We start from the raw sequence: 17,104 nt of genomic DNA on the forward strand, positions 1-17,104 counted from the left end.
AAAAATAAAATTGGCATTAAAAACAAAGATGACTCATCTGTGGACATGAAATATTTTTCTTCTTAAACTACATTAACAATTTAGTTCTTTATTCTTAAAACAAAATTAAAAAAATATTGTTTTTTAATTACTTAAATATTGATTGCAGCAGTAGTTTTACAGCAATAATAAAAGGTAAATTATACACAACTCTGGCACAAAAGTCTGTTAATCTGATAACCCATAAACCCTCCCCACTACAGAGGACTCCAATTAGAATGAATAACAGAGATGTTTGGGGAATTGAGGGGGGACGACATCTGTTTGATTGACATGTGCCTTTCCTGGAAGAATGCAATGCATGTCCACAATCCTCAACAGTCTGACAGCACTAACATGACACAGTTTTTAAAGGGGAAAAAAAGGCATTTCTCTGCCACAACAATATTTTGACTCTAAATTTATATTGAAAAGTTTTATTTAAAAATTTCAAGTAATGCATTTAAAAACACCGTCCACAAAGCTAGCCAAACATCATGTATGATCATTCCTACTATAGTCATAGAAATGTTACAGGAAAGAGTATTTTCACTGCTTATTATATAAATCCTTCTGTATTTCATTATATGTCATTACTGACAAAGCAGTTCAGTTGTTCTGCTGTTAGTATTCTACTGAGAACAAACATAACTTATCAACTGGCTGACTGCTGCTTGAAAAATAGGTATCAGTTTACCCCATTGAATTACTACACCTGTTTGAATTTTGGCCACTCCATCAGAGCAGCAAGCTAGCCCTAGGAAATTTCAACACTCAGTTTTATTAGCCTATTTGACAAAACTTTCATAGCCTTAGGAGCTTGCTAAAAGTGTGAACATGAAAAAAAACACTGATACAGGGAAAAAGACTGAAAGACTGCATTTTGCAGTACAACAAATGTAAACACTTCCTTTCTCCTCATCACTAAACCAGCCTTTCAGGTTTTATGGATTTTTTTTTTTAAGTTCTGCACATACTACCTGCTCAGTCCATTCAAACTATGTGAAAGGAACATATAACAGGAATGAAAGCTATTGCTGAAACTTGATAATAGTAACTGTTGATAAACACCGAACATCAGATTTATAAACCACATAACATAAACACGTAGTACCTTAAATAGTAAAACATTTTTCTCTACATAGTTTACTGACTGCAAGAGCAGTGATGCAGCAAGGAGAACACACAAACTACAAAATATTAAAAAAAAAAAAAAAAAAAAAAAAGGTAGCTCACCTTCTGTGCCATTGGGTGTCATGGAATTATTATTTATATGAGAGTTATCAAGTTTTGGACCACTGGGGGATTCACTACTACCACTTAGTCGGCTATGTGGGCTGGCTAGATCCTGCATTTCCATAGACCTAAAAACAAGATGCGTCTAGTTTTAGTGGCATGTTCAATCTGGATTACAGAGGAATTACCAGTATGACATGCAGCCCGCTCTTAATTGGCATCCTCAACACATTTAGTAAAAAATGAACAGCTTCCTCCAATGTGATTTTTTCTAATGTTAAACTCATTTTATAGTGCCACACACAACTGATCATCGAGGGCAATTACTTCTGCAGTTTCTAACAGAATAAAATGTAGATACAACGTACCGTACTTTAAACATTCACGACGCCTTCTTTTTTTAAGATATGCACAAAGATGGAATCACCACTATATGAATCCATATATTCTCTTAACAACAAATTAACACTGTGCTTTCAAGATTTACCATTCAGTGGCAATATAATGGGCCTCTAAACCAAATAAAACACTTGAAGCAATTGTTGAAACCTGTCATCTACTGACAGGGAATGAGATATTCCTGATGTATGTGTTTACTCTGGCAAACTACTTAATTGTTCCTCTGTTTCCGTTGAAACAAATGCAGCATTAAAACATTATTATGTCTGCTCACTTGTTTGCTTTGTGGATTACATAAACTGTGCCCAATTGAAAAGGGATATGACCAACATACAGTGAATCCATATAGGCGTTAGTATGCCTTAGCACTCTGCAGTATCTCAGCAGCTGTCGTTTAGTCAAAATAATAAGAGAGCAATTCAGATTCAATGCAAAAATTAAACATTTACACAGCATACAAGCAGCTGAGTATGTCTGATTTGTGTTGTTAATAGCCTCGTATAAAAAAAACAATAGACCTCACCACTATGACATATCCCCTCATTTATGTTGGAGAAACTTATAAATGAAGTGCCCCATATTCATTTGTTTATAGCTAACACTTTTCACAATGTTTTTGCTATACTTATTTTAATTGCTCCAAGTAGAAATTTCACAGGTTACAGTGCCTCTGAGGCATTTGAACCCACACATTTTCTGTTTAAAAGAAATGCTTAGGCTCTTTTAGAGACTTATTAAAATTATATATAAAAAAAAATCCTTCCACTGTAGTGGTATAAATATCCTTAAACATAAGTGTAATTTCACCTATGAAGTTTTCATGTTTTGACTGAGAGTTTATTGCAAGTTCTAAACACAAACCCCTCATTTTGTATTTTGTTGCTTAAACTAATGTGCAGAGTGAAAAAAAAAAAAAAAAAAAAAAAGATCGTTCCACAATTAGTTAAAAAAGAAAATACCTAGCACAAAATAAAACAATTTAGTGAAAAACAGTACTTGCTCACAGCTGACAAACTTTGTTGCACACACATACAAGAGAAGATTCTGCGCTTATTGATCTGCTCCATGTGGAAAACAAGAATAAACATTTACTTATCACCTTAACATATCACCTGAAGGTAAAGAAAAAAAAAAAGTTGCAGAAAAATAGCAATTTTCAATCATATTCTTACCTGCAACTGGAGGAAACAGCAACATCTGAACCAGTTTGGGACTTCTGCACCTGTAAACCAGGGAGACAAACAGAAGCCTCTATTACTCCGCTCTCATACGAGGCCTTAATTTAAACAAAGACCATCACCGCAGATGACAATTCTGTCCTTTAAACCAAAAAGGAGAGGAGGAGGGCACGGCGCCGGTGAAAGGCATATTGTCTTTAAATTGAAGGCTCGCCTGTTGTTTCGTCGGCAGGTCCCTCTCCCTCCTCCCCGCGCTGGGGACGGCGGCCAAGTGCCGGGACAGTGATTCATCAGGGGCCGTGACAGCTGCAGAGGGGCTCACTCCTCCCCCAGCACCGACGCTGCGCACCCCAGCGAGGGCAAGCCCCCCAAGGGCGGCGGGAGGGAGCCTCTCTGCGCCGAGCCCCCCAGCATCCTCCGCAGCTCTAAAGCTCCCCTTTTGTTCCTGCTGCCCGAATCCTGTCTTCCTCCCATCCCCTTAGCTCTTGACAGCTTCTTGCCCTCATCACCTTGGCTGTCCTCTTCCTCTGCTCTTTGCCATCCAGCCCTGCTTCCTCTGGGGACCCCACAAGTAACCGCACTCCAAAAATGAGGGGCAGAGCAAGGCTGACACAATTATTATTATTATTTTTTTTTTTTTTGGAGGGGTGTGAGGGGGGGAAGGGAGAGTAAGAGGGAGGTCTGCCTACTGTGAAGATCTCCAATTTTCAAACTACATTGTTACACAACCATCTCCAAAATAAGCCCATCACCAAGTGCAGTGAATTAAAATAAAGCACATTTTATTGCACAAGGTCTTACTCATAAAAATTCCAGTTGCTAATGAAATTTCTGATAAAATGACTTAAAAGAACGCTTCTGGCTAAATATATGTTAGGAAGCTGCAGCATTTACCTCTTGAGCTCCCTCATCGAAAAAGGAATCTGGTTCCACTGGGAAGCCCAGTAATAATTTTTCAGTTTAATAAAATGACTCCTTTTATAACTCAGGTGAGTAATAGATTTTCATATCCTATTAGGAAAACGTTGCTGCTCTGCTAACAGACCCTTCTCTGCGGCCAGTAAGGATTGTCAGCAGGTGATAAAGTTCAGGTGAAGATACGCTGCTAGATACTGTTAGCCTAAAAGCACACAAAAGCTTATCCGGGAAAGGTATGTATCATCCTAATGTCTGCATTGAGAATCTTTCATGTGCATTTCCATTCAACCTGAACTGACATCTCTTAAGTGATCACAGAGCAAAGGCAAGAGAGATGAGGCATTTTAAGTGCCATAAAAATCATCCAAGCAAATCCTACTTATGTGTTTGTAGGTTTTTTTTGTTATTTTTAATCACAGACAGAATTACTACTAGCAAGAGTAAACAACTGCTAGGGGCAGCCAGGCAATGCATAATGTTACAAATGATGTCAAGAAGCATGTAATAATGCACGCTGAAAAACATCAATCTTTTTATAACTGGGCACTTAAAGTACTGCATAACGTGCTTTTCAATACATCAGAGCATGCCAAATCAAACTAGATGAGCAGCTACATTCAAAACTGAGCATTTTGTTTTAATGTTTTTTTCAATCCTTTACCCTCAAAACTGCAGCAGAGTGCCTTAGGATATGTTTCTGCTGTTACTTCTAAACACCTGGAAAAAATTATAGGTGAGAACTAAGTTTGCTTACAGAGCTATCTTCACTCCCTCTTGCACAGGATACTTTAAAACGTATCTTTTATAATAGAAAAAACTTCCCCTTAAAAATAAATGTTTCAATTAACTGATATTTTCAGAAGTGCCCTACAGTATTATTCATACTTCACTGAACTCTAATATACATTTAATCCTCACTATTTTATTTACCCAAATTAAAAAAAATATATATTAACTTCAGTACACTTATAAATATACACATCAATATGCATGTGTGTTTACAGTGAGACATTTCATTTGAGGTTTCATGGGAGAAGTTAAAAAAAAAACAACTCATTCACAGAGAATTAAATATATACCTTATATGTCCTCTTACACTCTATGATTTGTGAAAGTTCATATCCACAATCTTCATTTTCATTAGACATACTTTAGATATATTCCTTTGTGTCTCAAGAATTATTTAAACCATGTGTTGCACGTTACCATATTTAAAAATGACTCTTTAATCAAAATAACTTTAAAACAACTAATCCTCACTTAGGCTGGTCAGCTGAATCCACATAGTGGTCCAGGAAAAATAAATCTACTCTCAAGAATGCGAATGCAGACAACAATTAGACACAGATGTGAGTGAAATTAGTTACAGTTTACAAAATGCTACACTTCACATGCTTTCAGTTTTTTATGTGTAGTACAAAATTACAATGTAGTAAGGAACCACACTTATGATGACTAGTTCATAGAATAAAAACATTTCTGGGTGGCGTGTGCTTGCTCTTGTATATTCTCCCATTTTGCCAACAGATTTCTGGGTAATTGAAGTTCTGCAACATAACTCACATATCAAACAAAAACTGGAAAAAAAAATGCAATGGCCTAACCCGTCCAGTCAAAGGGGCACATTAAAAAAAAAAAAAAAAAAAAAAAAGAAGCTGTCACTCACCATTTATTCTCTGCACTCTGCTTAAACTAAAAATGCCATATATGATAAATGACATGCACATTCTCCTTAATACATGAAAAATATTACCGCATATAATTTGATTGTGGTGAGTAACATTAACATCTTTCTGTTTAGCGTGGATTGCACTACATGGGCACATGACGCGGAAAAAAAAAAAAAAAAAAAAGAATGATAGCAAGGCTACTTAAAATTCATCCATTTAAGAATCTTAAATCAGTAACATCAAATTCTGATTAGTTAATGAGGTCTTTTAAGTTTGCCTTTTTTTCTAATTAAATTTATAATTCTTCACAGATGTAGGTTTTGTTGATGTTCAATTTGTCTCTCTCATTTTGTTAAACCTCACATAGTACTCCACCAATCCATTGAATAGCCACATTAAATCTGTTAATACCATGCTCTTCAACCCCAGAAATTATTTCCAGAAGGCAAACTTGCTTTGAGAGATCATCAAACAAGACTCAAGGTACACATTTTATCACATTTTCCCTACCACAGAGCTCAGGATGCGGAGGAAAATTCATGACTTTTGCACTGTTTATTATACTTTGCTAAATTACAAATCAAAAGCATCTGACAGAAGATCATGTATGAAGCCAAAAAGTTAATAATGTTCTGTGAAAAGTAAACTGTAAATGGGAAGGGATTCTAAATTTCAGCAGCACAGAGCAAATAAAATGTAGGTACTTGTCTAAATTACAGGTTTTCCACAGTATTTTTGCTTGCTAGAAGCAATTTTTTTTAAATAGCCATAATTTAAAACATTTTTCCAGCTGAAAAGAAATTTTCGAAGTGAAAATAAGAAGTTAGCCCAGAAAACTATAGCCAGCACACAAGCTTTCTCTTAAAATGCATTTCTACTTAAAGAAACAAATTTCATAGACAATAGCAATTTTGAAATCAGTATTCCTCCTTAGGGGAAAAAAAAAAAATCTGTCATTTTTAACAGGGAGTGAAGGGAAAGAGACTTTTTCCTCAAGCTGCCTTCTTTTCTTCCTTACAAGTGCTACACAATCAGTATCTACAGACATAATGGTTTCAGCAGCCCAAACGTTCCAAAACCAAAATACAAATTGGCTACAAAAAGGCACCTTGCTGACAACACATGCAACTTCATCATACTTTCACTCTTTAAATAATCGTATCGCTAGACTATAAGTGAAGAGGCAAAACTCTGCTAGATACTTCAAAGACAAATTGCACTTCTTAAAACAGAAGCAGATAATTACAGCTATTTAATTTTTAATTACTAGTTTAAATTCTTCTGAGAGTGCTTTCCTGCATACTGAGTTCACACACTTATGAATGAAACGTTTGGAAACACAAGCAATGTCTCCCTTTTAAGAAAGAAGTGCTCAGTGTGACAATGCTCCCATTATGACCAGACATTTAAGAATGCCTCTCTGCTTCTCCAAGATTTTTTTGGCTCCCAAGAAATATTTCATACTTATTGAAATTCAAACAAAATGATTACTCATTTTTCTTCCTTTTTTTTTTTTTTTCCCCTGCTCACTCCAAAGGCAAACCGTGACTCAAGCAGTCTGTCACTACACTGGGCTCCTCTTAGGGGACGGCTGCTCATTTACCAGGCCTTGGGAAAACTGCAGCTTAAAGGTGCTTGGCTGACCACTGCGCTGCACGCGCTTGCGAGCAACATATAAAATGAGGCATGCATAAGTGCCTATGTATATTTAAAAAGTATATAATGTGTTATATACACACATTACACACGATGTACACACACACATGTATGCAGACATATAGGCATTATTTATTTTACATGTCAAACCAGTAGCTTGTGTCCTGGCAGATGCTTTGCAAACTGTCTCAGTATGGGATGGAAAATAAGATTCCTTATCTGTGGTATCTAATGTTCAAAACTTCCAGGGATGCACTGAATGTTTCCATTTCTTTCCCAAATTTTCTCTCTGTGATCAGTTTAAATTTAAACAAACTACAGGAAATGTACTTTTTTTTTTTTTTTTTTCACTCTGAAAGCTATTAACTCTTCTGCTTGTGCATTATTCTTAAATTCTTGTTAAAATAAATAAATAAATAAATAAATAAAAACAACACCAAAAAACCCTCCAACCTTCTGAGAAACACTTGAAAATGCACCTTTACTTTTCCAGAATAAATGTTTCACTGCAAAAGACAGTCATCTTTCTTATTGGTGTTTGTCCAAAACACCTACAGAAAGACAGACTCGGGGATATTTTGGGTCTCTCAATCTCAAGATTGAGAAGTAAGTTTCATGAAACTTCAAAAGCCACATAACTTCCTCGTTCCGAACCCGTAGTTCTAAAAAAGCCACCTAAAATGTCAATACTTGTCAAATATTCCACTTGTGTAGATGTTTATTCTGTCATCTTGAAAAGTTCTCCTATGGGGATCTGTGTGTTTTCCTTGGTGTTTGGAAAATTTAAACACATTAAGCAAAAGGATTTCCTGCTTCAGAAAGCGCTGTCAAAATCTCTGTCATGCATTCTTCCCTCCATTTTTTTTTTTTTATTATTTTTCTCACGCTCTCGTGTCTCTTTTAGAAAGATCTGCAGATTCCCTCCCTGTGTTACTTGCCTTCCCCGGCATGTAACGTCTCGCCATCACGGGCTTTACATTTAACGAACCATTAGCACTCGAGGAAATCAAACAGGAGAATCCCCAAACCTGGCTGAACACAATAAATAGACCCACGTTAACATCTGCTTTGTGGCAAGCCTGCAAACCCCAGCCTGAAACACGGCCAAAATTAAGTGCCGTACCTAGTGATTTATAAGCGAGGATCGCTCTCACCGGCAGCGGCAGAAAGAAAGCACCCCTGCACCTTCACGCCAGGTTAATCTCCGCCGCTGAAGGACTGCGGGCTGATCCGCAATTAGGCTATTTTCTTTCCCTTTATTTTATTTTAATTCCCTCCTTCCCCCCTCCCTTTTATTTTATTTTATTTTTTTTCAATTTCTCCCCTTTTTTCTTTTCTCTTTTTCTTCTTTTTTTTTTTTCCTCTCTCTCTCTTTTTTTTTTTTTTTCCTTTTTTTTTTTTTTTTTTTCCTTTGGTCTTTTCCTCCCCCTCCTGCCGTTTCCGCACCTCCCGCCTGGTACTCACGGTGCTGCCGGGGGGGGCGCGCAGTCTCCGCTGCGGGGCGCGTTGCTTCCGCGCCGGCGGGCTCAGCGCGCGGCTCCCGCCATGGCGCAGCGGGGCGCGCAAAGCAGCGCAAAAAGCAGCGCAAAACAGCCAGACAAAGCCTCGGCGGAGGCTGCCTCCGGCCCCGCCGCCTGTTTGCTCAGCCGCGTAGGTCTGCCCAGGCAGTGCCTGGAGGCACGCTGCCGCTCCCGCTCAGCCTCCTCACTCCCCTTTTTCTTCTCTCTCTCTTTTTTTTTTTTTTTTTTTTTTTTTTTTTATCCCCCCTCTTTGGGTTTTGTTTTTGTTTTTGTAATGCAAACCGCAGCTATTCTCTTGTCCCGGCCTTATTGGTTTAAAATGCGGCGAGGCTTACGCGGCCCTGAAGGCAGCCTCCCCGCCCGGGCGAGGTGCACCGGAGGCTCCCGCTCCGCGGAGGCTGCGCGCCCCTGGCTGCCACCCGCACCTCGCCCCGAGCAAGTAATGGGACCCCCCCCCATCCTCCCCCATCCCCCCCCCTTCGGCTCCCTCCTCATTTAAATAGCTTAATTTTGTGTCGCTTCGTCCCCTCTAGTAAGCCGGCTTTAAACAAAAGCCGTCCTAATAGAATAACTGGAATTAAACCAACATTATATCAATGAGAGAAGCTAAATAAGGATACTCACAGAGGCTCTTAAGCACACAAGCAGCATGCACGTCCGGACATGCCGTTTTGATTGGATATGTAACAGATTTGTTCTCAAATATCTGAGATTCTTGCAACCTTGTAAAGAAAGGGTCTGCTAAAACTATTTAAGCCAGCCTTCTCCAATTTGAAGGTATTTATTAAATAAAGTGTCTGGAACTTTTTAAACAGTTTAAGCCACGCAGATACATGAAATATCTGTATTTCTAAAGACGATCATAAATACAGTCAAATTTGTATTTTAAATTATTACTACTCACCTACTAAAGTTTTAATATTTAGAACTGTGCAAAGGCCTTTTCCGTAGACCTTAGAAATATTTCCATAGAAGAGAGAGATGGTTGCATAGAGTTAAATTTGAGCATTAAGTAACAGTAACTCTTTAGAGCTTAGCTTTTACCAATCAATAAGTAATTAAATAACTTAATTAGTAAGCCATTAAACTGAAATGGGTTTATGATACATTTCTATTACAGCACTTTTAGTTGCTCCTAATTCAAAAGGAACTGTTTTAAAAATACATACGTTATGTTAAAAACCACTATAACGTACACAATAACTACATTTGTCCAGGGCTCTCTGGAGCATTTCCACTTTGTAGAGAGTATCTTGCAATTCATGTAACTTATTTTTCTACAGTTTTTCAATACACGTAGTCCAAATATGATGAGGAAAACAGCCTAATGATTTGCAGTACCAAAAAAAAAAAAAAGGTCTTCATGCTATGCCAGGTCTAAAGTACTAAATAAAATGAAATAAAATAAATAAATAAATAATGAAACAAACCAACAATGCTATTTTGTATAAATAGATTCAAACATCTTTTTTCTTAAAAAAAGAAATAATCTTTGGTTATTCACTGCTAGTATATCCTTACCTTCAATTAACTAATCTGCGAATGAAAGCAATACTTCTAGAAGAGAAATGTCTTCTGGCTACTACATCCGAGTAAGCGATACATTATTTTGTAGAATGTACATTGGGAATACTTCGGGAAAGCAGATCGTTTTGCAAGGCTACAAGTCAACCTCTAGCTGAAAAGGCACCTAAGATTTCATTTTGTTTAGTGCAGAAAAGGGATCTCGGTATAGTCCCATACCATATATGGGAGCTCATGTCAAAATAAGCAGATTTCTATTGGGCCCGTCCGGGTAGCCAGCACAAACAGAATCCATTTACTTCTTTATATTCACAAAACAGATCTCATGCCAAGAAAACTATCCACGATGTTCTATATTAAACTGTGAAAGAACTACAAATTACTCATTATGGAGACAGGCAGTTTTGTCAGGTAAAATTCACTGAAATAATCAAATTCAAGGAAATGCAGTCATTCTGAACTATCGTTCCAAATCCTCTGGAAAATACTTGCTGCTGAAGCATTTACAAGTGTAAATAAGACCATTTAAAATAAAAATCTCCCCCATCCTGTATAGAGTTAAAGACATATGTCTTGTTTCCCTGCCTCTAACCATTAAATGAAGAAGGTCAGGGACATGTTGTCAGGAAGCAGAAGCTTATTTTTTTCTGAAAAAATCACAAAAAAATATGGTATTGTTGCTGCGAGGTACTATCTGACACTGGAAAACGTAACCTAACACCCTCTCTCCAAAATAACGATATTTAAATGATGCTGTAGAAATCCAGAAATGATTAAAAAAATAAGTAAAAAATGAATGTACCTTCCACTGTTGCATGAGAATTTTTGCATAAGTATACCTTAACAGCGACAAATAAATATCACAAATATATGAATAAATTTTACTATTGTGAAAGTAAAGCTTACTGAAAAAGGTTTACTGATGGAAACTGCAGTCCCTAATGGGAATTTTGTCTAAGTAATAACTTTAGGAGTGTGCCCAGTCTCTGTATTTAATTAAAATAGGAGACATCCCCCCAACGCATACAGTGATGATGTGATGATAAACTTGGGATAAATTACACAGGGGCTAAGATGATCTGAAAAAGGGTGTTGACAATGGCAAGAAAAGAATCGGCTTTGAATTTTTTAATCTCTTCTGTATTATCACACGTAGATTGTATGGGAACTGAAGCCATATAAATGAGACTTATAGAGAAGGGATATAAGATAAAGTGAGGTCCTCTGTGTTTATACAACCATCAAACAGTACCTTAAAGGTCTTTATCTGATGTCTGAAGATCAGACTTCAGATTGGTGTATATCATTACCCCATGGCATGGTCTAACCTATGAACTTACCATACAGCTGATACTATGGAACAGATCCTCATTTGTTTTAAGTCAGTGTTTATTATTGCTTATTATTATCATTATCATTATCATTATTATTTCAACTTCACCTATTTGAAACCAGGTTATATGCTTGTCACATATAAAGCAAAAGTTTGTTTACCTGGCTTCTTTTTGCTTTGTTCTTCCAACTAACTGCATACCAAATCAGTGCAGACTGGGTTGTTGATCACCGGCACCCCACATAAATTTTAAATCACAATTACACTAACACTGGGTTTGGAATAGAGATTTCAGTGGGATTTGTATCTGTTTACATCAAGCATGAATTTGCCCTGATTCTGCATTCCTGTTGACTTAGCTGGCATCTCAAGAGTAATAAGAAGAACTGGGGCTATTACATAATATCAAGTGTACAATGAGCTGTTGGGTATATTTTTACAACTATTACTCACACAATATGGTTTTAACTCCATACACAGTGTCACACACTCACTTTAGCACCAGTAAAATGGGTACATTCTGACACAATATTGACTGCTGCTTAGATGCCAGAATTACAGATGTACTAATAATTAAGAACAAAATATATATAAGATGGATATGGAACAGTGTTTGAAGGTTTGTCTCTAAGTAGGAGATGCTGCTGAAATATTTAACATTATAAATACATACAGAAAGGCCACTGTAAAGCAAAAGGTGCATCCTGTTGTTCCTGGAAGGTTCTGTGCAGCTCTTCCTGTAACAACTGCAATACAACGTCAGAAGCCTCTGACACAGGCAATATCTGTCCTATGTCTCCATACAAGTTTTATCTTACACATAGCAGCTGTTGCCTAGAGACGTCCCTGGCTGGAGCAGAAGTTTGCAGCATTTGACAGGAGCCCTTATTGTCTCACGCTACTCATGTGGTCAATAAGTAGGAAGACCTTGGTAATTGCAAACGAAACAAACAAACAAAAAGAGTGTTAGAATTGAACCATTTTAGCTGTTCTGTCCAGAAACCAACAGTGTGATTAAGGACAATTTAATTAGATTATTTCAAGATACACAAAATAAAATTAATAATGAATTAAAGTCCAGGAGTAATTCATTGCTGCTTAGAACTGTTCTTACTTGAAGTGTGCATGAGCGGCTAGCCAAAATGACACCTTTGCTAGTTTGCATGGAATTAGACTTATTTTAAGTCAGCAAAGTCAATATGAATAGCAAGATCATTTTGTATAATTTAAAATAGGAAACAGTAATCTTTATTAATGTGGAGTAGATATTGCTTTAGCTTTTTTTTTAAATTAATTCATGACTTAACACAATTCTGAAATTATTCTTGACAACTGTGATATAAAAAAATGTGGAGATTTTCCTCACAAGTGGTCAGACTCAATGTTGAGAGCAAATACACTGATCTTCCTCAATTTTTCACTTTCCAAAATCTTGGTATGCATGCATTTTGTTGTAGGTGTTGTAGGTGGTGGTGTTTTTGAGTTTTGCTCTATTTTTTTTGTTTTGTTTTGGTTTTTGGTTTTGTTTAATTGTTTGCATCTTAAAACCATTATGTAACAGGGAAAAATATATAGCACATACAAGTTTATAGACACAACCAGTGTAAACTATAAATATACACAATAAAAATTACTGAAAATTAAGTATTTTAGCAGGTGGAGGGGAAGGTTTTCTATATGAAGGTAAGATTTAAATGTTTCCAATACATACATCTCTCACAACACTTTTCTTTTAGAAATCTCATCAAGGTAATTATACCTATGGGTACCACACAAAGACACTGATTACTTTTGGTGCCCAGAACATCTGACGTAGATACTCTACCCAAAAGTGATGGCATTGCTTTTCCACAAAGATGGGGGAAACCAGAGTCCACAACACTCTGGAGGCAGTGTTTTGAGATCTGCTCCTGATTTAAGAGTAATGTTGTAGCTCTAACTACAACAGTCTTAATTTAGGCAGTGTCTTATCTATTAAATTGAACTACTGAAAATTAGTTTCTGTTTTCCAATAAAGTTCAGTAGCTTTACAGGGATATTTTTAACACCGTGGCACCTAAGAATCAGTGAGAATGTCACTTCTTTGCACAAAATCCTCAGCTTGAAAGATACATAAATATGTTAGCAACTCGTTATGAAAGTAGTCCTGCTGAAGGCTGGCTGTGTAATGATTTTTATATGGAGAATAAGTAGTGCAAGAGAGGTTATGAAATGAAAGGAGTAAATTGCAACCTGTGAGCATCCTAGGGAGAGAGCTAATTTTTCTCATTTACATAAACATTTTATGCCAGCTCAGCATGGAAAATAATTGCCTAAAAATTGAAAATAATCATCCTTCACTGTGATATGTGAATAATAATTTTCTTACAAAAATAAACAAGCAAAATCAAATACACCAGTGACGATGCGAAGCAGCTTGGTATCACTCTAATGGGCAATAAAAAACATACTCTGTAGTTCCTCAGAAGACTGTTGTATGAAGAATGCAGTACAAACGAGAGATTACCAGTAAGCTGACAAAATAATCAAGCACCGTTGTTCTGTAAAGACTATAAAACATATCATTTCACACAGATACAATTTTTCCATACTTCAAACTCCCGCAACTATTTAAGCCTTCCTCATCTTTCATTTAGTTCTTCTAGAAAAAAGTTAGAATTCACAAATCATCATTGCAAGCTTTTTTTTTTTTTTTTTTTTTTTTTTTTAGCAATAACTTATATTTTGCCAGTGGTATAAATACAACTCACTGTATAACAAGAGTCAGCTCAGTAATTCTAGACTGTCTTTTCTCCAACTATTTTCCATTAACATGAACAAAAACAGTTTTGTCAGCACCTCTTATAAGGTGAAAAGGGAAATGGAAAGTTCCTCTGTTTTTCAGATCTGATTTAAAGTGGTATTCAGAATTCTTAATTTTTCAAGAAAAATATGTTTGTTCACTAACCACAGAAACAATAGGTTTATTTGTTGCAAATTCCATTTTGCTGTTATTTCCTAAATGCATTCCGTATTTTTTTCCTGAAGCATTATGCATGTCACCATTCAACAGTAGATGGAGCAGTAGATTGTTACTGTATTTTACTTATCTGTGTCAATTATTGCATAATTTTTCAGCTGCTGACATGTAAGACTGGACAAGCAAATACAAAAAGAGATAAAGAAGTTGTTAATTAAATAATTTAGAACTATGAAGAAAACAGAACAAGAATCCAAGCTCACTCTGGCAAATGGTTAAGAAAATCCTGCATTTATGTCTTAATAGACAAGATTCATAAACACACATGCATAAAATTACAAACCTTGTGTTAGCTGAATACAGTAAATATGAACATCCTTAACCTTGAAACACTCAGTCACAATATTTTTCTTACGATGATCGGGAATGATGAAGTCTCTTCTAAAAGTGAAGTTCATAAATATTCCACATTTTAGGCCTTGTAATGAAAAGGAAAAAGTGGAAGTCTAAGTTAAAATAATCATTACAAGGACAATTTATTTTACACTCTCATCAATTGCTTTTCTATTAAACTGTTTATATGAAATTTACCATAATAAATTGTTTTGAACTTGACAGTAATTATGCCATGACCCTCATTTGTTCAGCACGGGTTAGATTCCTCTTGCCTAACTGTAACCACCTAAAATGAAGAACTTAAGATGGTCATCCCAACCCTTATCTTTGGTGGAGACAGACAGACAGTTCCAGTTGATGTGTCTAGGGAGGCTCCCAATTTTGAAATTTCCTCTCCCTATAGACATAGATGATCACCTGAAGCTAGATTTCAGGTTTGGATGGCTATGGGTTCCCTCAGATTCCAGGCTTTGTACAGTTTCCCTTAAAATCAACTGGGTCTCAATAATAATTGTGTTCACAGAAATTTCAATTGCTGCATACCCTGTTTTGAAACTTCATATAATTACTTAGCGTCAGACTGCCAGTATTTGTTGTTACAAATCAAGGCCAGGGGAAAACTTCTCAGATGGCTTCAAAGTTCCAGTTCTCATCGACAAGCCCACTTCCCTCCCCCGCTTCCTTCCAGCAGCATTAACTTTTTCTCTGCAATCTCACAAATCGGAAAAAGAGTAACCTCTAAAGCTGTTTTAGACTGAAGGTCAGAATTCAAAGGATTGGTAACTTTATCCACAGAGCCCTGCAATGACATTGCTATTGGAAACACACCCAGAAGCACCAGCACTCGAGATGTTTTTATTAAGCAATGTCAATAGGTACGAAATTTGAAAGTGCTTTTTTTTTTTTTTTTTTTCTTTTTTTTCTCTCATACTGTAAGGTTTATCAAGATTTGTATTTGCAAGAGATCAAATTGCTTTCTGCCACTGAATTTTAGTTTAATGTTCTCTGAGGTAAGGAAATTGGGCTCTGTGTTACATGCTAATGAAAACAGCAGCTTTGGTTTGTTTATCTAAATACTTAAAGAGAGGCACCTCCTGCAGCCAAAATGTAAACAAAGCTTAAACTCCTTTTACTGCATGGATACTTCCAGGCTGCTAATGCAGATTTTTTTTTTTTTTTAATTAAATGCATTATACAGATTTTCTACACATATTTCCTGCTTGACAATCTACCGTTCCAAAGAAGTATTTGGTTCCTAAACCAATTATTCATAATTACACCTGTGTTTTAAGTCCATGAACATAAAATGACAGATCCCTTTCAGACTTAGGCTCAGAAAAAAAGAACACAAAAGGCAGTCAGTATGTTTGTCTCTGCAGACCCAACATTAATTTAGAGGAAACAGATTAAAAAAAGGATTTCAAGATGGTTTCTCAAGAATGAAGAAGAAGAGACAATTTGATTTCAATATCAAAAAAAAAAAAAAAAATCATGTATCTTGCACCTCTGTCTTGTACCACAATTGCATGCACAAAAGGCTAAAGCAGTCTTATCTGCCTTGGAGATTCAACTGATTAAGTTCTGAGAGCCTGTCTACATTGATGTCTTGCTTTTTACAGTACTGGAATTTCTGTACACAAGGCACTTCACTAAATAGTATCGATAAACTGCTATTTCAGACAGACACAGACAAATGAAAAAACACCTTTATTTGGATGCAAATTTATATGTTGAAAGACACAATGCAGAACACTTTTTCAACAGTAATGCCAGAATAATGCAATAACAAAATCAAGAAGACACAATGATACTCACAACAGAACAAAACTGTATGAATGTGAAGCAAAGCTGGATAAGTACAGATAAATATTTTTTTACCTGTCACAACTTGATTCTAAACCATATTAATTAGCATTAACAGTATATGGAATGTGTTGAGTACAACTCAAAAATGCTTATTTATCTTAGTGCATCTGATGGTGTTTTCTTCATAAGTGTAAGCAGGGCACCTTTGTATATATGGGTTGATTTTTAATAGCTCTTCTGGAAAGCAGCAAAACCTAAGTTAGATACACCCAGGAAAATGTAGTAGATTTAGCAGACTAAAAATCAGTAGCCTGAAGTGCTATCCACCAATGTATTCCACTTCAGATGACTACTTACTTAAATAATGTCACAATTATCCTGCTAGAGACTGAATGGTTCAAGTGATGCTTCCTGGTGCCTGGGACACAAACAATGGCTCCATTGCCCTGGGTGAGGACACTGCTGGTGCTGTTCTTGTGTCAGCCACAGAT

The 17,104-nt window shown here is 36.4% G+C and overlaps 1 protein-coding gene across 16 annotated transcripts in view; it reads right to left on the bottom strand.

Annotated features, from left to right (window-relative positions):
• EYA1 (EYA transcriptional coactivator and phosphatase 1) overlaps window positions 1–17,104 on the bottom strand; it is a 162,570-nt gene that overhangs the window by 79,821 nt on the left and 65,645 nt on the right. For 11 of the 16 annotated variants that reach the window (XM_068672079.1, XM_068672074.1, XM_068672078.1 and 8 more), the window contains exons 3-4: window positions 2,826–2,875; window positions 1,255–1,382 (exon numbers count right to left, since the gene is read on the bottom strand). In XM_068672079.1, coding sequence (XP_068528180.1) covers window positions 1,255–1,382; window positions 2,826–2,875 — 178 coding nt within the window. Of the gene's footprint in view, window positions 1–1,254; window positions 1,383–2,825; window positions 2,876–3,045; window positions 3,126–8,539; window positions 8,622–9,219; window positions 9,262–10,116; window positions 10,302–14,754; window positions 14,890–17,104 lie in introns of those variants that run through there. The other 5 variants (XM_068672086.1, XM_068672085.1, XM_068672083.1 and 2 more) reach the window with 5 other exon arrangements.

Source organism: Anas acuta, chromosome 2, assembly GCF_963932015.1.
Source record: "Anas acuta chromosome 2, bAnaAcu1.1, whole genome shotgun sequence".
Taxonomy (NCBI): domain Eukaryota; kingdom Metazoa; phylum Chordata; class Aves; order Anseriformes; family Anatidae; genus Anas; species Anas acuta.